The sequence below is a fragment of the Sparus aurata genome, chromosome 16, assembly GCF_900880675.1.
Source record: "Sparus aurata chromosome 16, fSpaAur1.1, whole genome shotgun sequence".
NCBI classification, from domain to species: domain Eukaryota; kingdom Metazoa; phylum Chordata; class Actinopteri; order Spariformes; family Sparidae; genus Sparus; species Sparus aurata.
In genome coordinates, this window is record NC_044202.1 from 4,005,916 (window position 1) to 4,026,726 (window position 20,811).

Genomic DNA, 20,811 nt, shown 5'->3' on the forward strand with positions numbered 1-20,811 from the left:
GATTTGTAATTCACGTCAAGTTACTGCTACTTCTTTATTGCAGCCCAGTTGCCAGGATAAAATAGCAAAAACTTGATCTTTTCTTAACCCTGACCACGTGTTTTTTTGTGGGAAATGTAACCTAAAGAAACGTCAAATTGCAATTTATCTGTGGTTTGCAGAAATATACATTGCCAACATGTATTCTGAAAGTTGGGCTACTAGACGACAGAACATCTTGAAGTATTCCTGTGGCTCTCCTTCTTCATTGTCCCCCACAAATTTTCCAGTTTTACCTCCGCTGCCTCTCCAGTTCACCTCTGCACCGTAGCCTTAAGGTACAGAGTAGTTTAGAAGAAGCACAGATCTGCTCTGGGTTTGTTTACACCAGGGGTCTCATTTATTACAAGTTTTCTGATGCACAAGTTTGCGCTCAAAGTTGTGCTTTGTAAAGTTTTCATGTCAGAATCAGCCTCCCGGTGATTTCTCTCCATCTGACATATCAAAAGCAAAACTTTGGGTAAAATCCTTTTTATTATCAGTCAAGGTATGAATGTTATAGGCATCATATATGTGGTATACACTGTGTAGTATATACACTATACTATAACATCTTTACAAATCACTCCCTGTGTGTGATAGGAAATGGCTTTTGGACTCGATGCCGGGGGCGATGCCAGAGGGAGGGAAAGGGCGAGTACTGATCCGAACTCTGGTGAATCTCAGTGAAGATCAAAAGTCACATTTCATCAGGAGACAGGTGAGGAAAAGAAGTGCTTCCCCTCTTGCACAAGAAAACCGGTCAGAAGTCACCTTCCATTTACAGTGTAGTCTTTATTTGCAGGAAGTGACACGTGTCGCATCAGAGATTCTGCCGACGCAGGCGAGCAGGGGGCGGTCCGTCGGGTCACCTCACGGCAGCAGAGCACATGAAGCGAGGCCCGCTGACTGAAAACCAATCAGAACCCGGGGGCGGAGCTTATCTGGTGAGGCTTGATGGACACCACATGTAACACTCAGATCACATAACTGCATCATTTAAAGGATCAGGTCACCAGAATCACAAAAACATATTTCTCACTCACACTTAATGAAGGTGTTCTTTTTCTGGTCATCTATTTTCTAAGTCTGATCTAAAGTGTTTTCTGTCCTCTGGTGTAATACTTGAAAACTGGTGGGAGAAATCGTTTTGCCAAGATAATCATTCAAAGTTGATTTTTTTTCTTTTAATCTGTGAAAGCATGTGAAAAAAAAATATTTTCCTCATGAAAGACATTTTCTGGGGATTTTTTTGTAAATATAGCTTTTTAGGGTTTTTTTATCAATGGAAAATTGTTTACACAATTTGTCATGAAATGTTTTTCCAAAAATTCTTTTTTTTTTTTCACAAAATAAGTTTTCTACATTTTTTTCTTGTGTCAAAACATAAAAAAAAATACATTTTTGGAAATGGAATTTTCCCAACCCAAAAAATGTTCAAGAATTCTTTTCATAAAAATGTTTAGGATTTTTTTTCCAAAAAGAAGGAAAAAACAATCCTGAACATTTTTTCAAAAATTACAAGTTTTCTCAAGAATCTTTTTTCCAAGATTTGAGTGAAACTGATTTTTCTTACTTATTAATCTATTATAATCTTTCTATGTTCCCTATTTATTTATTTATTGATTCATTTATTTATTTATTCATTTATTTATTTTGTTTTCTTCTGTGAGAACACTAGGAAGAAAAAAAATCAGGGGACTTTTTCTTTGGTTTCATGTGTAAAACCAAGTGCTAAAATCATTCTTTCTGATTTCTTTTTTTCCCTCCGGGAATGTGTCAGGCAAAATTTTTCTGGGAGAAAATGAATGTCCAGACTTTCTTTGAGCACTCTCAGTCTAGAATGAATCCAGAATTTCGTTTTGGTTTCATGCTTAAAACTTTCTCTTTTTCTCAGTGAAAAGAATTCCTAAAATTGGGAGAAAAAAAAAATCCTGATTCGTTTTTTTCCATGTGTGAAACTAAAAAAAACATTTTCAGAAGAAAAAAGAGAAAGTTAATAATCTTTCAAAGTTTCATCATAGTGTTTCAGGAGAATGTTTTTACATGTGAGAAACTGCAGAATTCAGCAGATTTTTTTTTTTTCATGTTTCACACATAGAATACTTTTATTCATGTGTTTTCACAGGTGGAAAAAATATTAAGGAATTTAAAGATTATCATAGCAAAACTTAATAAACTTAATTGCAAAAAGTAATAAACTCAGGTGAGAAAACAGTTTAGATCAAACTTAGAAAATGGATCAGCATAAGAAAAAAAAGCCAAAAACCTTCACTTGCCCCTCAGGGCTTCCGTAGTAATCCATCAAGCCATGCAGAGAATTTTTATTTTATGCGCCCAGGATCGGAGACATCTGCCCGTTAAACTTCTGCTGCTTCAACTTCTTTTGTAGGAGCTACTTCTGTTATATATACATTATGTATACATATCAATAATGCAATGTTAAGGAGTCATTGAAAGAAGTCAAAGAAGAATTTCGGTTATCTTTATTGTGTTTGGATGGCAGCAGCAGCAGATCGACATCTCTAAACCTGGACAAAAATGTCTCCATGAGAGATCCAACGCTGATTCAATAAAGTTGGGACACTGTGTAACACGTAAATGAAAACAGAATGCGAGAAGTCTTCTGTTGCTCCTGTCACATCTTATTTGAAACTAAAATTCAGATAAAGTGTATAGAAAACTCATGAAACTGACAGGGTGAAACATTAACTATATTGTCTTTGGACTTTTCAACTGAGTATATGTAAAAAAAAATGATTAGCAAATGATCATATTCTGTTTTATTTGTTTTACACAGCATCCCAACTTCTTCTGGATTCTTGGTTGTAAGTGAGAAAAGGTTTGTGATTCACATGACATTTGTGTTACGTTATTTTTAGGTCTTTACAACCCTGCAAAAAAACCTTTCGGGCTCTTTATTCCAAAATCACACGGGCATCAATGAAGAACAACAACAGTTTTTTTTCCCTCTCTGTAGAACTTGGCAGGCAGATCCCCAGCAAATCGTGTGCTGCTATGATGATATTACGAGCTTATACTGTGAGCGTTTTTAGGTCCAACTTGAACTAAGAGCGTGTCTGGTTCGTCGGGGCGACACACGTTGTTCTGTCTTTGTGGTGAAATCAGCACGCGTCGTGTCGTTTTAATAATGCAATAAAACAAATGGGTGTTTCTTGGGGTAACTCAACTCAATGGCAGTGCTGAAGATGACACATGACCCGGCACAGCCTCGTGAGCTCAACACTTTTTCACAGACATGTCCGCTCCGCAAAGCAGAGCCGTGCCTTTTACAGTACATGTTGTAGATCCTCTGGTGTCCCACTCGAGAGTGAAGAGTCCCTGCAGGTAGCGGGCCAACACGGGTCACCACCTTCATCTCAAGAGTCCCTCGAAAGACAGATGCCTCTCTTCATGCATCAAAAACCCCGCTCCGTCTGTTTTTTCCACCTCCGCCTTCTCCTTCTTCCATTACAGCAAAGCATGATTGGTCACAAACTCGTCTGTTTTCTCTGCTGCAAAGTCCACATACATTTAAAAAATAGAAACTTGTGTCACCTCGTGCTGCTTCACCAGACCAACATGATATTTTTTTTTTATACATTTCTGAGGAGGAACAAACCCCCCCCCAATGGCTCTCACACTTAAAGCTGAACGAATGAATCATGAAGAGTCCCCTTCCAAAGTGACATCTACTCATACAAAATGATTTGTAGCTTTAAAATTAAAAACACGTGAAGGGTTAATAAGTAAATGTAGGTCCTCGTTTGTCAAAATAAAACACTTTCACAGCCTTATGGAGGTTCTCTTAATCTTCAAATGTTACATTTAAAAGTTTTTCTTTATTTTTGAAAACTTCATCCTGCCACTTGAAACACAACAAACAGTCAAACAATTCCTTCGTGATTCGATTATAACATGTGCTTCCCTCTAACTAAATTAAAAAATGTGGTGGCTGTGTGATCAGAGCGCTGCATGTCGACAAACACACACACATCCACCTTTAAATCTCGTTTAACACTTCATCACGGCTCATCTGAGAGAAAAGTCTTAACATTTAATATTTTCTTTTACATCAAGGAATGTTCAGGGACGAAAAAAAAAACCTTTTTTTTGTTTTATTTTATATGTATATATATATATATATATATATATTTTTTTTAGAGTTTTCCAGCACTGTGTCATCAGTGTCTCTTCGCTGTACACCTTCTGAACCCACTTATTTTTCCGATGAGCAAAGTCCTGGCGTGTGTGTCGTGTAACAGTTTGTGTTTGAAGCAAGAAATGAGGTGTGTACTTCCTGGTTCCCCACCCAGCCCACCCTCCACCCCCCCCATGGTGCGGTAGCTGCACCCTCTCCGGCGTTCTTTCTCAAAGGTTTGGTCTGCACAACACATCTGCTCTGAGTCATGATTCACAAAAAAAGAGATAAAGTGTGATTGTTGTGACAGAGAGGGAAGCGAGGCAGGACAGAGTCGACCCTTTCCTCCCTCCACCGTCGTTTGACACATAGAAATGGCTCTTTCTTTCTCCCTCTCTCTCTCACACCCACCCTCCCCCCCTTAGTTCTGGAGTTTTGTCCTTGGAGGCCAGGTGAGCGAGGCCTCTTATTGGTCGGAGAGCAGCAGCAGGAGCAGCCAACCGAGGCCCAGCAGCAGGGAGAGGCGGACGGGCTCGGCGCCATGGCCCGGCAGGCCCGGAGAGGGAAAAGTGGAGTCTACCTCGTTGCCCCACAATCTGTCGTTCTCGTTTACCTGAAAGAGAAACATATTCAATTAGCCAAGCTTTTTTTTAATTTTATTTTTTGGGGGTAGAAAAATAAACCTCCAGGAAACACCTTTTCAGCTCAAAGCAGCAGAAGAAAATAACTGATCTGGGAAAAGACATTTTTTACGAGCTAGCACACGGATATAATGGCCAAATGTTCCGCATCCGCGGCTAAGTGATGCTGAGGACATTGCCACTTATCAGCCAGACGCAATTTCACAGCCAGAGATGCTTTTTCGCTGCAAACATATTCAGCATAAACTCTACAATCAGTCGAGCTCCATATCCAGATTATTCTCTTCATATCTCTCCAGCCTCCATCACATGTCGTTTGGACTCATTTCCTTTTTTTTTTTTTGTGTGTTTGCTTTGCCCCTCAACGCTGCTCCCGTCTGTCTCCGGGGTTAACAGCAACTTGTGCTATTTGACTGTAAAAATAATAAAAAAAACATAATCCTTCACACTGTCAGTCACTTATACTCTTATGCTTAATAACAAGGTTTCACAATCGAAGATGCCTTTTCTCTTTATGTAGTCTATAACATGACACAAAGAACGTGTGGAGCATTGTTGTTAAGCATTGTTTTAAAACGCTCTTGATGAAACGTCAGTGTCGCAGAGTGTTGACGCATTTGGGGAAACTGAGCAAGAGCAGTGTGTGGAAATGCATATCTGCATGTGCCAATATCTACTTTGGCAAAGGAAAAAAACATTTTTTTTTATTTTGTTGTTTTGTTTTTCTAGGAGAAAGTTTTGAAAACTTAAATGGATTGGATTTATTTATTTATTTTTTTGGATGGATAGTTTTCAAAGTGTGTAACTGTTGCATGAAACCTGACCTCATGTTCAGTGTATTGAGTGCTTTTTTGTTTTTCTAGAAGATATTTTTGAAAACCGAAACATAGCGGGAAAAAATGTTCCTAGGAGAATTAAAAAAAATAATAATAAAATTTGTTTAAGCAAAACTTTTTTTTCTTTTCATTTATTTTCTCAAACTCTCATTGACGCTCCTAAAGCTTAGTTCCATATAAATGCACAGATAATTCATTGTTTTGTCATTAGAGAAAAACAATATTGACCTTGAAGTTGAAAAAGGAGCCTCATATAAGAAACAATGCTAAAATAAAAAGCCGGAAAAGTCACGTGAGATATCGCGTGGATAGTTGTTGCTAGAAGACAGTAGTTCCACCATAACTGTCCTCTATGTTACGGCGAAGATCGATACTTCTCGACTGGCAGGACGGCGGCTAGCGGAACAAGCTACTGCTAACGTGAATTTTTCAAATATCTCTTTTTAGTAAACTCTGTGTACACAAACAATGTTCTCAATGCTCGTGTTCATGTGTAGAGACCCTGGTGATGCTACAAGCAAAGTTTCATGTTGTGTCGAGTCTTCTTAGTGTTTTAAAAATAGAGATTTTGATGCTATCGTAAAAGTGCCCGTAGCACTCCCATTGAAAATGAGTTTGACCGGAAAACGAAAATATGGTAAATCTTAAAAGTGCCTCTTTCACCGTAATTATGCTTTTGTACAAAGGTTTGACTCGGGTACATTCACAAGAGAGTTTCGCTTTAACTGTTCGTAACTGTTGAGCATAACAGTCATACAAACAATCTGAAGAACATTTTCAGTGTGCAAATTAAAACCACCCTGGAAGGAAACGCTAAAAGTTTTTAGTCCTATTCAGAACATGGGGTAGTGGTGCACCTCAGCCTCTGGAGGTCAGAATGAGTATTACAAAAACTAACAAAGTAAAAAAAAGTTACTAAAAAAAAAAAAAATGTTTTCTCTTCTGTATGGAACTTTCTCCTTCCTTTCCAAAAATGACTCAATTCCTTAATTCAGAGATTCAACCAAATTAAAAAACACCATTGACTTCGAGATCAAAAATGCTTACTCATATCCAGGTTTAAGGACTCTTATTAAAGTGATATATATATACTAAAGTCTATAATTTTAACTGGCGGTTAAAGTTAATTGAATTGTGTAATAATAAAGGATCATTTGTAAGAAATGTATTCAGCACGTTTCATACAAAGTTAGCAACTTAAACACAGCAGAGGAGAGTTTGTCTGCTGCTGAGGCCGAGGCCGAGGCCGGTGTGACTGAAACGCACGGTGACATTTCCAGCGTTAATTAAATTTTTGTTGAATTATCAGTGACAGTTATTTAAATGTGACAGGATGGTGGTCCAACATGTCTGATGATGTGACTCTGGGGCAGCTGTCCAGAGCTCGTTTACCGGATTAATTAACTCTGACTGGTGTCGACTCGGCGACACTTTATTTGATCCCGAGTTGATACTCGACTATCAGGTGTCACTTCATTGTTTACTCTGCGTCTGCGCCGCAATATGAAGTCCAACACAGTCGGAAGATGATAAAGACCGTTGGAACAATCGCTGCGTGGGACGAGGGGCTTCAGAGGTGAATATTTTCTTCCACTTTCCCTCTGGAAATAAGAAAGTGGCCTACTTATACATTTAGCTTGTGAAGTTTATTTATATCTGTTGGCGGATTGTCAATTACAGCTATTTTTCCCCCACTAGCAGCCAGACGCATGGAACAAATTTCCTTTGCCTGCAGTGAATTGTATTATTTATGATCCACTCCTCATTATTTAAATGGAGATAGTGTGTGTGAGTGTGTGTGTGTGTGTGTGCGTATGTTTAACGGAAAACAGGCTGTCCGCATTAAAATTGATGTTCAACAGAGTTTAATAGTTGTTTATTCTACGGCTTCATCGTATGGCCTACATTGATGATGTTTACACAAGCTGTTTATACTGTTGATGAAGCAGTTATGAATATGAGACAGTTTGCAGTGTCTGATATGTTCCGGCTGATTGCGCTCAGCTAGCGATGTACGACCCGAAGACCCCCGACCCTCCACCACTACGGAAACCTTAATAATAATTCCACTATTTCATTATGCGCGCGGATATGTTTACTTCTGAGGGCATGTGTAAGTATATTTCTATATGAGAGTTATTTATACGGAACTATGTCATATGAAGCTTGATCTGTAATGTATCAATAGCTCGAGCTTATATAACGCACATTTGTTTACATAGTTTTCCGCGGCGTGTTTTTTAATTGTCTCCGCTCTTTTATTCTCATTATGTTGTTTGTTTCATGCTCCACTTTGCGTGCTGAATCCCCTTTAATGCTGCAAGAGATGCAATGATCCCACTGGGATCAATAAAGTTACATCCGATCTTAAAGCCTCAAGGCCTTCCTCCATTCACTCACTGCGATTCTCTACATGACAAACACTCGATAGGTTAGTCTATAGTGGAGCAGCCGAGCCCGACTGACGGATTGACTTTAACATCCAATACTATCTTGTCACAGTGTGTTGAATCAAGTCAACGAAAATACAAATTTCATCTTATTTTGGCTGGTACGTGTCGGTGCACATATCTGATCACCAATTTGAAGCATCATTGCGAAAAAAAACTGCAGGTGTTTGTGCACAAAAAGGAAAATATAAGCTAATAAAGTTTTGCTGTCCAATTCTAATTAACTCATAAATCCCGTATCGGTCGATCTCTAATGAGAAACATGACATTTAGGAAAGTTATAGATCATTATATCTTGTCCTGATTGATTTTTATATCAGCAGCAAGGTGAAGCAGTGCATCTTGATTTCTTAGATATTTCTTCGCTCTGGTTCAATATGTCAGGTTGACTGTTTACATGAGATGGGATTAACAGCGCTGTGGCACTTATTCCACATCTACAGTGGCTTGAATCGACGTTTTGGACAAAAGCATCCGATCATTTTTACGTTCTGATTGATCTGGTAGTTTTAATATACTCTGCTAGGGCCCAACAGTCGTCTTTAACGCAATTAAACCTGATCCAGTATCATATTTGTTGCCATATTGCGGCAGAAAAGACTATATATAAAAAGAATATTGCTCGATCTGGATATTGAATCACATCTAATTGTACGCATTTAGGTCCCATCCAGCTAAAAATGGCAGATTTGTTTGACCAGAGATCGATACATTATTCCCTGAAAATGTAACAAATAAATTCCTAGACTGGTCTCTCCCGGGTCGAGACCCATCCTTCAATCAGCCTTCGTGGAAATCCATTCAGTAGCTTTAGTGTAATCTTCCTGACAAACAAACGGACCGGGTGAAAGCAGAACCTCCTCAACAGAGGTAATTAAATCATGCCGACATCTTACACCTAGAATCTGGACACGTGGATAAGCTGATGTGAAGTGAACCGGGCGCAGCTTCCGTTCTCTCCATCTCGGCTTCCGCGTGACTGACGCTGTCTGAATTATGCGGATAATGTAAATCCCACCCGTCTGCTGCTCTCCCGCCGGATAAAACAAACACCCCGAGTTATCAGCAGCAGTGCGACCCAATTCTGAGTGCGGCCGTCTCCATTAGTGCCTCTCTGTTTGGAGAAGGTTGTACATCACATTCTCATTCTTCCATCTCGTCTCACCTGAGTAGGTATCTGTGCTCTCAAGATGTTCTGCTCTGTTTCCATGGAGACTCCCGGTGCGGTGGTTGCCAAGTGTGGGCTCTGGTTGTCGGTGGCTGGACTGGGCATCCCGGGCTGGCTGGCGCCCGTTTTCACATCTGATCCGTTCCCAAAGGCCTGGATGGCATTTTCTGGAACACAGGGAGCAGCAGGGACGACAGGATTTAGGGATAAATAAATAACAACTTGACAGCAACTTTCACATCGGCTTCACCTCTAGTATCTCAAGACCACGAGTTAATTATTTTGTTATCTCGACATAATCAACCCGTTATCATGGGGAAAAAAAGGTTGTGTCCTCCAATTACGTATAATGTTTATCAGAGATCAGGAGTGCCGTGCCAGCATATTTAGATGTCTGCTTGACAACTATCGACTGATTGAAGCTGAAAATGTCACATCAAGATGTCCAGATTACTGATCAAAGCATCAGACTGTCTTTAATCTTACTTTGTTGTGCGCATACTCTTACATGTGATTATACTAATAAAACATCATATAGGTAATTTATTTCCAAGGTCTCCTAGTTTTTTTTCTTCTGGTGATCCATTTTTTGTTTTTTTTAAGTCTACACTGTTTTTCTCTACTGTGTTTATAACTTGAGAACTGGCAAAACATGTAAAAAGATAAATAGAAAAAATAAATTAAAAAAATGCAGATATTTGAAAAAAAAAAAATAATTTCATGTGTGAAATGTAGAAGTTTTCTTTCTCAATTTCACACAAAAAAAATAATAAAAAAAAAAATAAAAAACTTTGAGAATTTTTTTGTAATCTGTTTTAACGTGTAAAAGTACGAGAAAAAAAAAATTCTGGCCAATTTTTTATTTCAGGCGTGAAACCAAGTTTTACTGAGCCTTACCCAAAAATTAAAAATAAAAATAAAAATCCTGTCAAAACTTTTTTCCTCCCAGTTTCATACAAGAAAACAAACCCAAATTTTTTTTTTTTTTCCCATTTTCACATATAAGAAAAACAAAAAATTAAAATGTAATTAAGGATAACCAAGAAACATTTTTTCCCCACAAGTTCTCCAGTCAGAAACACAGAAGAGAAAACAATGTAGACTTTCCTCACCAACAAACTAAAATCTTTACTTGCAACTCAGAGATGATGCTACTGAAACATGCCTCATTATCGATAGTTTTGTCCCAGTTCCACTATTCTAATGAGCCCTTTGCATTAATTTGACCAAGCAAGTGAGGATTTCTTTTTTTCTGGTGACCCTTTTTTAAATCTACATTGGTTTCTCTCCTGTGTTTATGACTTGAGAACTGGTAAAACATGTCAAAAATGTTTTATAAAAATGAAATTAAAAATAAAAACCAGCAGAATTTTTTGTGTGAAAGTGGGAAAATATATTTTGTTTTTTCGGGACATTTTTTTATTTCATGCATGAAACCAATGAAGTTCAGCCTCTTGTGGTCGATGAGGTTACTGAGCTTGACAAATCTTTTTTTTTTAAAATCCTGTGAAAATGTTATTTTTCATGGTTTCAAACATAAAAACAAAAAAGTTCACTCGGTTTCACCAGAAAAAAAGTATTTTCCAATTTTTTTTTCACATTTTCACACATGAAAAAAATATAAAAATAAAATAAAAGTAAGAATAATCAAGTTAAAAAAAAAAAAATCCACCAGATCTCTCTCACAAACACAAAAGAGAAAAAAATGTAAACTTTTCCCACCAGAAAAATAAAATCTTCACAGCATCTCTTGCAGTAATTACCGATATTGTGCACGCCTTCACTAATGAAAACATTCTTAAAACAAACGCTGAGAGTTCACAGAAAGTTTATATGATTTGCCTTGGAGGTCCCTCGCCCGCCCCGCAGAGCCGTGTGTGTTTGTCAAGGTCCACTAATCCTATGAAGTTGTTTTCTCCTGATGAATCATCTTATTGTCCTGAGAAATCTGCCGTTTGTTTTCTCAAGATAAATCAATCAGTTATCACAAGAAAAACAAGCTTCATCGTCTGGAAATAACAACGTAATTAAGTCACGAGCCTGATGATGATAATGGCATCAAAAATACTGCAAGCGCGGCCAATTCTCTGCTTCCATATGGAGGCCAACCTCCTCCTACTGAACACAATGCTGCAGGAGTAAATTAATTCATATTGGACAAAAATACGGAAACCAAGTGTATGTGTTTGGAGCTGATCATTATATGACTTGAATCTTTGAGTGGCGTTTTAGTAAAGAGTGAATTTAAGCTTCCCCTCGATAAACAGTCATGCAGTGTAAACCGCCCGGGGCTTTTATTGTGAAATGTACAAAAACAAAGAGTGTCTGTTTGCGCTGCAGTTGTGAGTGGAATAACTTCGCCGTCTTAAAACTAGGGAGCCTCCATTAATATTGTACAATCTTCGTCAGTATAGATGCAACATAGAACCCTTGGCTACAATGTCAATTAACATGAAAATGTAATTTTTGGCCTCATCTGTGACCAAATCAGCCTTTTCAGAACCTGCTCAAACCATAATTTGAAGTTCAACTTCCTTCACGCTGGTGCTGCGGCTGCACCTGATATACCAGCCACCACTTCTAGTTTCCTCTTGCCTTCCCACCCCTGCAACGCTCTTTGTAATGTGATTGGTCACTGATTGCATATAATTACAATGTCGTCATGGCAGGGTGAGTCATCAGGTGACTGAAAGACCCTATTTTCTATTTGCATTCAGCAAGACTTTCTCATGAAAATACACTGTTGCTTAGCCAAGATCAACAAGTGGTAATGAGGCAGACAAAACGGCCGACATGGTTTGATTTAGTCTCCAAAAAATGAAAGTGAACGCACGCACACGTCTCTGTTCACAGGAAGCGATGCATCAGGAGACGAAGAGAAAAACACGCTCCCTGAAACAGCAGCGACGGCTCAGCCATTCACAGAAAAGCAGATTTCTGAATAATGGAAGCTCAGATTTCTCTTTTTTTTTGGTTGCAATTTTACACATCTCGTTGCTTTTCTGGGCCACTATTGTAAGACGCTGCCTGAAGTGAGCAACATATGTTATTCATACGCCTGGGGGATACGTTTAAATATGTCATACGGCAAAAAAAAGTGCTGCAGTCCTTGACACAACTGTCTGCCATTACACGAGAGAGAGAAAAGGAGTGCTGCGTGGGCAGGGATTCACTTTCCTCTCTATTAAATGTAAATGTACAGTGAGAGAGCCCGTTTGGCTGAAATAGAAGAGCGCCTCAGTCGGTGGCAGATTGAAGGTTTGATTTTAATCACAGAAATCTCAGAGGCAAGAGCTGCTCGCTGCAAGTCAGATGTAATGCAAGTTCACCGACAGGAGACAAAAAGAGGAACTGGGGATATCACGTAAAATAATGAACAAAAATGAATAATGAACAGCTGTGAGTTACTTCTTTTGGATCCGTTCTCAGTCAGCAGGCTCGCTGGCTGGCTTACCTAAATAGCTGCAGGGTAGCATGAAAAAGTCAGAGGTGAACATTTCCCAGACACTGAGTGGATTTGACTCACTTCTGACCTTCCTGCTGGTTTTTCAACGTGAAGGCTGCATGCAAATTCAGCCTTTCCCCTCATTCACTACTCACTTCTGTACAAAGAGAATCATATGTAAATATAATAACGTGTTGTTGTCAAAGGAATGTAAGAAATGGAAGGGCTGTTTTATGGGTCATAAATAATATTCACACACGCCGTTATCATCCCGTTTCTGCTGTTGGTGCGAGTCAGTGTCGGCGTGCTGTGAATGAGAAATAATAAACTGCTTGTTAGAGAAGTATGTATAGTTGGGAGATTGACAGTTTGTCAAAGATAAAAACAATCATCACCTGTGTAGCGAGTAGTAGCATGCATAAGAAAAAATAATAGTGCCCATGCATGAGAGAGAGAGAGTAGTAATGGCAGTCTGTAAAGCTGCAATCTGCCGTCTTTTCTATGTGAAAGGGAGGCGTAAAGATTTGACGTGACCTGAAGCACCAAGTTGGGCGTGAACAGTGACGTACAACATGAGCGTCGGAAGAATGAATGGCCACTCCCTCGTAATGGGTGCTCCCCCCCGCCGTGGTATTAAATGTGGCGACACTTAATTATAAACCCGTGGCCCATATTCTCGCCTCCTCAGTCAAACACACGCTAACGTTAAACCCCCGTTATAACGGAAGCGTGCAGCAGAGCGCCTCGCCCCCTCCGTTAGCTGCCTCAAGCACCAGACAGAAAGAAGGTCGAATTTGTCTTCAAAATAAGAGCTTCAAATTGCACCTTTTAATTTGAAGGTAGCGACCGTTAGTAGCTTGCCGGACAACCAAGACAGCTACAGAGACCGAGAAGACGCTAGCATCTCCTGGATCTCAGCGGCTGTCCAGTTGCTCATCTTGACGTCCGCGGATGAAGTGATGGACTGACTGCTGTGATCAGCTGTTTCCTGGTTTTAAAACTCCCCGGCTGTGAATCATCGACACCTCCGCCCATCTCACGCAATTGCCGGCACATAGACGACTTGGATTTACATAGCAATGGAGGTGGCAAAAAGTGTACCCTCCTACGCACCACATTGGCGAACCAAAACAGTCGTGGACCTAGCCACAAAAAGGACGGCCAAATTGCCGGGTCGCTGTTCAGTATAAAGACAGAATGCAGAAACAGAATAGAATAGTTTGAAGTGGTTAAAATACATTTTGGTGCATAAAGCTCCGATAGGCTCACGGCTGCCCCCTGTGGCTGGAGGGTGGAAGACGCCCACTGCAACTATGCTGAGAACTGCCGTCATAGCGGGTGTTTTATTTTTTCCCTGAGATGAAAGTTCAAGAGGTTTAGCTCAGGAGTACTTCCTGGTTCTAAAAGTAAAGTCCCATCGATTTTTACCCAAAGTCAATCTTACGTGACTCAACGTTTGAGCACTTCAGTGGCTCGGATTGGCACAAAAATCTCCTGGTTGCATCATTAGCACAGAAGATTCTGGTTCTTTGACAGAAAGTCCAAACCCTGTGCACATGAAACCTTAACGCAGAAGGTAAGCGCAACTCTCAAACATGCATTTTTGGCTATAGGCATCCAATCACCAAGCCCGTAAAATTCACCAAGGCTTGGCAATCGTTAAATGGCGGGAAATGTATAATCAGAAAATCTGCATCTTGAAACAATTCAGATTTTGATGGTGGGTCAATGTGAGATGTTTGTCACCCGTCTGATTTGTGCCACAGAAACATTAGATTTATGCTCTAATGTAAGTGTTATCATACAGTTTGTTTGGTTTAACAAGTGAAGGCTTGAATAAAGGTGAACCTTTCCTAACCTCGCCATCAGAGGCTCTGCAGAGACAATACCAAATGGGGATTAATGGAATATGTAATCTAACATATAACTGTGGAGATCAACATGAGGGCAAACTGTGTTCTGAGTGTGTTTACACCTTGAAGAGGCTGTTTGTGGCCCTGTGCATGGGTTATTACTCAGCTCGTCTTTTAACATGCGCTGTCTATGTTTCTAAGAGTTTCACCATGAATCGCCATCTGAATAAAAGCTTCTAAACTTTCTGCCAGAGGAGCGACTTGGATCTTTCTTCGTTTGAACCTCGGTGTTCCCTGCCAAAAAAGAGCACCTTCTTCGCATTTTGTTTGAACTTCTGAGCAGCCTGGACTTTTTCTTTTTCTGATGCAACCGAGTATAATTGTGAGTGTTAAGGGGGGAGGGGGTTAGTGGTGTGGGTGTGAGGGAGAGCATACAGGTGAACCTGTGGTAATTAAGTTGTGTGGAGTTTTTTAAAGAAGTGCAAAGCATTTTGTTAAATGTGTTCAGGACCCTGACAGGAGCTTAGTTTAATAATCACTGTGTGTGTGTGTGTGTGTGTGTGTGTGCTGACATGTTTGAGAGAATAATAAAGAAATGTTTTTGAACCAGTTGTTATGTCTTTTTATGTGTGTTGTATTCAAACTAGTCTGCTCTTTCCTTTCTTAATACTATCACACACACTATTTCTACTCTCACTGAATCCTGCAACTCATAATAAAACCTGACGGTTTTTCATCAACCACATTAAAACAACCGTGTAGGGTTAGGTCGCCAACAGTCAGAGAGAAAAAGCTCCAGATCCGTCTGGGCTTTATTTGTTCAAAACACCTGCGCCTCATGATGGATATATGGTAGCTGTGGAACTGAGGGTCCTTCATACTCCAGGAATCTCTCTATAATTAAATATAGCACCACACACGTGGTCACAAACAGCGTAGCCTCGATGCATTCACACCACCAATATCAGCTGAATGTCTTCTACACAGGAAATGATTCATATCCTCATGAAACACTAAACTGGTGGGTAAACTGTCACAAATCTAATTGCAAAATGTCTCATTAAGGACACACCTATCATGTGTTTACACAAGTAATGAAAGAGAATAAAAACAGACGTCTGCCCTTGGATGTCTCTGTGGTGGATAAAACATGACAGGTGCCCTCTAGGCTGCTCCTCCAGCGGAGAAAACATAATCAAGTGCCCTCTGCTGTGGCCTCATTTGCAAGAGAAAGTGAAATTCTCTATAAGCTGCCATCAAATGGAGAAAACATTGTTAGATGCCCTGCAATGCTTTGTGCATCTGTTGATACCTGATACCGATCCGATACCGAATTAATAATAAACTGTGTACCGGCCTCGGAAAAATACTTGAGCATCTAAAACAGTGAATTCTAAAACTTTCTGTGTTATTGCAGATTTTTTCAAGCTCTCCATCGGAAACCTTTCGCGTCGTTGAAATTCATCTGCCAAAGTTAGTCACTGGGCTGTACTGTCTGCTGCTCTTTGGTTTTGTTGAGCTGCAGGAATTCCACGCTCTCCTCAGCATGGTGCTTTAGGATGTGCTTGATTAAATTGGTAGTATTGTACTTTGCAGTACTACCACCACCCCTCAAAACATTTACTTTGCAGACACTGCAAACAGCCGTCAAACAAGTTAGCGGGGTAAGCCGACTCTTTGGCTCGGTCCATGTTGCTTAACGGTTAACTCAACTCGGATCGGCCGATGGATCTGTCAATTTTTCCGATCCAGCTATTTTGTCAATATCAGGGCCGATATCCGATCTCAATCTGGATCTGCTCACCCCTACTCTAGGGTTCAAAACATAGCAAAATGCCCTCTAGGGTCCCTTCCAGAGGGTAAAGCGGGATGAAGTGCCCCGTAGGATATCCGTCCAGTGGAGAAATCATGATAAAGCATCCTCTTGTATTCCATTCCAGTGGAGAAATCATGATAAAGCATCCTCTTGTATTCCATTCCAGTGGAGAAAACATGATAAAGTACCCTCTTCAGTGGCCCACTGTGCAAGAAAACACAACAGTCACATAACAAAACTATTTCCATCTGAACTGGGGTTTGGGTCTACTTCAAATGCAGGACGACTTCCTGTGTGCTGGTGCCACACCACATGCAGCTGATGCCCTTTTTTGTTGGGAGGCTGGTTTGCCGTTTGGATTGGAACAAAAAAAAGCTCAGTGATTTGTTCTTGCCGCTGCTGTTGTTGTCACCCTCTGTTAACCCTGCTGCTGTCACCCCCCAGATCTCTTCTGACAACGGAGGCCCCACGCTGCGCACAGTTCCTCCGTCATTGACAGCGCGATAAAAGAAATGCATACATTAGTGGCACTTAAGAAAACAATTTATTCGGTGTCAATGACTGTGGTCATGGGCGATAAATACTGAGTTCAGCCTACGTAGAAACACTGAAGTGGTGACTTAGCACACAAACACTCTGAGGTTGGTGATGTTAAACAGATTTTGATTTGCCACGCAGCAAACAGCAGTGAACAGTGCTGTTCAACAAAAGCCCCCAAACTAAAGTCATGTTTACATTGTGTATGATTCAATGATATGCATTGGGCCGATATATCACACTATAATGGAAAATTGGTTATTGGCAGATAATCAGATTTTATAGCCGATATATAGAACCGATAATACAAAGCCAAATTGCTTCAGTTGACTTAAAAAGTGCAGCATTTGCACACAAAATGTGGCGGTATGCATCTTTAAATTGGTTTTCCAGCCGCCAATAAACACAGAGAAGAAGAAGAAGAACAATGCTGTCGACACAGAGCTAGCTAATATTTTAATGTTCTGTTTTCAGCTTGTTCTGCTGCTCCAAGTTCCAAGTTAAAGTTTTAATGCAAGGTTTGTACCGTCTCTCGACTCAAATTGCATACGCCAACAATAAATATTAACTTCAGGGAACAGGTTCAGTCTCTTGCTGCCGAGTACTCACAGTATATGTTCTTGTTCTCGGATGTTAGCACGCATATTTCACACTGAGCTCACTGGATTTCCTTCACCGCTGTTAAGCTGTTGGAACAGTTGCATGATTGCGGTGATGACTGGAGGAAGGCAAATCTTTAGAGATCTTTCTCCCTCGTTAAAAAGGGAACAGATGTTCAAGTTCGGATGTAATTCAATTAAATAAAACAGATGCTTTGGGTGTTTCCGGTTTGAGTCCTCACCTGACTGAAAACAGATAATGTTTTTGCTGTCAGAGCTGAAAACAAGCGATTCAGGGAGGGTGAGATACAGGCGAACAAGCCTGAATTCTCTGGATGGACAAATACTTCTTTTACTTTTCAACTCTTGATGCAGAAAAAGTGTGACAGTGTAGAAAAAGTCATACAAGTGTTAACTCAAAGTCCTGAAGTTGAAAAAAAGCAGCATTGGACTCTGATGTAATGCTCATGGTGAATATCTAAATGGACCACTTGCAGTGAGTAAGATGTGACTGGAGGGCATTTTATAGTATGTACATTCTGTACTATATATAATTTACAGTCTGGTGGATTCGTACGCTCTCGCGCGCCCCAGAGGACGTCCAATTACATCACGTTCTTGGCTTTACCACAGCCAGAATGACTGATCGTCGTATAATGAATTGATATTCTATAAGCATTCATTTTAATTCAGCTAATGGGCTACTCTGCAGCAATTACGTTTGCATGAAAGTCACTTCAATTAAAATATGCTCAAATGAAGACATGAATGAGAGATTCATCAATTAATATCCGCAGCTTATACTGTAAGATGGATGTGGGTGCTCAGCAGTGAAAATCACGCCATTATTCCATCGGTTTCCAGCAAAAACGCTCAAGATTTCTGAAGCGACGCGCCGGTTGTTAGGGATGGGATTTCAAAGGCTTCAGTGGAGTATCGGGGTGTGACAGACAAACATAGATTTCTCACAGGACCAGAACAAATTGATCCATCCTCCTGAGGTGGGTTACCTTTGCAAACACAATTCAGCAGCAATCAATGCAGAGCCTTGACTCGACTCCCTCCACCGGTGCAACGCTGAGCATCAACTACTAGACAGAGGCGGAGGTGGTGGATGGGTAACCTGCACAGTCATCGCCAGCTTTGCAGCTAATTAGAGAATCTGCAAGTTGCAACACATCAGCAACGAGTCAATAGTGAGGGGAAACAGATTGAAGCCGGCTGACGGGGTGTATACATCAGCACCTCACAGGAAAGGCTGTGGACCAGCTAATGGTGCTGTGGGCCATTAGCGTCGGTGGGACAGGTGGGAAAGTGTGCCGCAGCACTCAAAGAGCGCAGTTAGCACTCGGCAGCGTGCAGCGATCCCCTGGCAGGCTGACGGATGAGAGAAGCGAGGGGTGCAACTCCAGCTGCTCGCCACCGCGCCTCGCCACCCGCCGTCACGCGGCGATGAAGTGCCAATTGATATCTTCACTGGTAAGCTGTTGTGACAGTTCCTTTGTAAATGTTTGGACACGGCTGTTTAAGCACCGCCATCTCGCATCTCTTTGACTTTTAAGTTTCTCCCAGAGGGCTTTTTCTTTTTACCGACTTCATAGGTTCCCCCGAGCCACACTGCAGAGCACATCCTGTGCACCATCCCCATTCCTGCCCCCAACCTTTCCTGACACATTGCTGGTTACCTTCACTCTTTTTTCCTGCTACGCTACCAATTTAACTTGCAGAAAAAATTAAAATAATTGCAGAAATAAATGAGCTTCACCTCCATCTGTCCTCTCGGTTTTTTTTCCCCGACACACTCAGCTTTCAGCGTGCGAAGAAGTCCAGAGCTGCTGTTCTGCATAGTGATGTGGTTATTATCGCAGTGATGAGGAGGTAAGGTGGGGTGACAGCTGTTTTTTTTAAACTTGAGCGCGCTCACTCCATAGAGTCCAGCAGTTTTTCCCCTTCCCCTATCTGCAAACGACTGTATTCTTCCCTGCCACTATTCTGTCTGTCCACCTCATTAGTTCGGAGGCAGGAAACCAAATTATCTTCAATTACAAAGTCATCAAAGGCCATCTGAAGTCCTGTCTCAGCAATCCGGCCCCAGCACAACAACACGGGGGGCCCCTGTGCACAAAACAATGCTGAATTTGGTGGCACAAAGATGTAAACACCAAAAGAGACCAGGAGGATTTATTTAATTGACGATCATGCGGTCCACTTGTGAAACACGACCATTACCGGAAGACGGCAGAGTCTTTTGGCTCGTGTCAAAACGAACAACATTTCATTCTCTGCTCACTGTGATTACATGAGGAACATGGGGGAAAGACAAACATTCATGAGCTCTCCCAGGGCGAATTCATTTTCCCAATTATTGGCTCGAATCCAAACCCTCTTTGCCAAATCATTACGCACACTTTCTCCCCAAAATAGAACTGTGGCCCTGCCTGAGCCTGGCAAACAACACCGAACTCCAATTGAGATGAGAGCTCGACATGCACCGCCGGTCCGTGAATCGCCTTTCCCATTATAAACTTGTTCGTCCTTATTACCACGTACTGTATGCGGTTGCTTGGCTTCAGCCATTTGCTCAGGCAGGAGGAGAGGAGCGTTTTTTTTTTTCTTTTTTGCTCAGACGGAGGGAAATGAGGCCAGTCAGTCTGAGGTTTGTTTTTCTGGGTCTCTAAGGAGCTTACAGTAAACAGCACACAGGAGCTGCCTTGGCAAGACTGAGTCCTAGCTGCAGGATGCACATGAGGAGTTTCATTGAAAAACAAGACATCCATCAAGCAGTTGAAAAAAACACATGTGGCTACGCTGGGAGGTTTAACTCACTACAGGATAATGTACATTTTATTGCCATCGCGAGTTGGCTAATCAGAGAAAATTAGCATTTTAACAAATGTCATTATCTCGCTGAGCGATGCATGTCAGGTAGCGAAAAATGGATACAACATGTCGTAATTGGCCTGAAAATAGCTTAAAGGCAGGAGGTTTTGTCCCCAGATAAAAACTGTAATTTGCTCTTCTATGTTTTCTAAATGTGCACATTTTCTCCTGCTGCATTTACGCCTTCGGTGTCATTTTGTTTCATTTGTTTAGTAGAGGGGCTACTTATCAGTGCATTAATGTCCTGATGATGGCTGATGATTTCAGAGTTTTTGAGGTAGCTCTTGAATGCACCATTAGCTCCTAAGAAGCCCCGGTCCAATTAAACCCCTGATTATATACATGACATAAGAAAAACAAGTCCTCCAAATTAAAGAACAAAAAACATAGTTTCAACTACTCTTAGATGCCTCGAGCTGCCCACGGC

The 20,811-nt window shown here is 40.8% G+C and overlaps 1 protein-coding gene across 3 annotated transcripts in view; it reads right to left on the reverse strand.

Annotated features, from left to right (window-relative positions):
• Positions 1 to 4,351: 4,351 nt before the first annotated feature.
• Positions 4,352 to 20,811, reverse strand: part of gfra4a (GDNF family receptor alpha 4a) — a 203,974-nt gene continuing 187,514 nt past the window's right edge. For all 3 annotated transcript variants that reach the window (XM_030443082.1, XM_030443083.1, XM_030443084.1), the window contains 2 exons: positions 9,252 to 9,421; positions 4,352 to 4,772 (listed from right to left, as the gene is read on the reverse strand). In XM_030443082.1, coding sequence (XP_030298942.1) covers positions 4,626 to 4,772; positions 9,252 to 9,421 — 317 coding nt within the window. In that variant the 3' untranslated portion in view covers positions 4,352 to 4,625. The remainder of the gene's footprint in view (positions 4,773 to 9,251; positions 9,422 to 20,811) is intronic.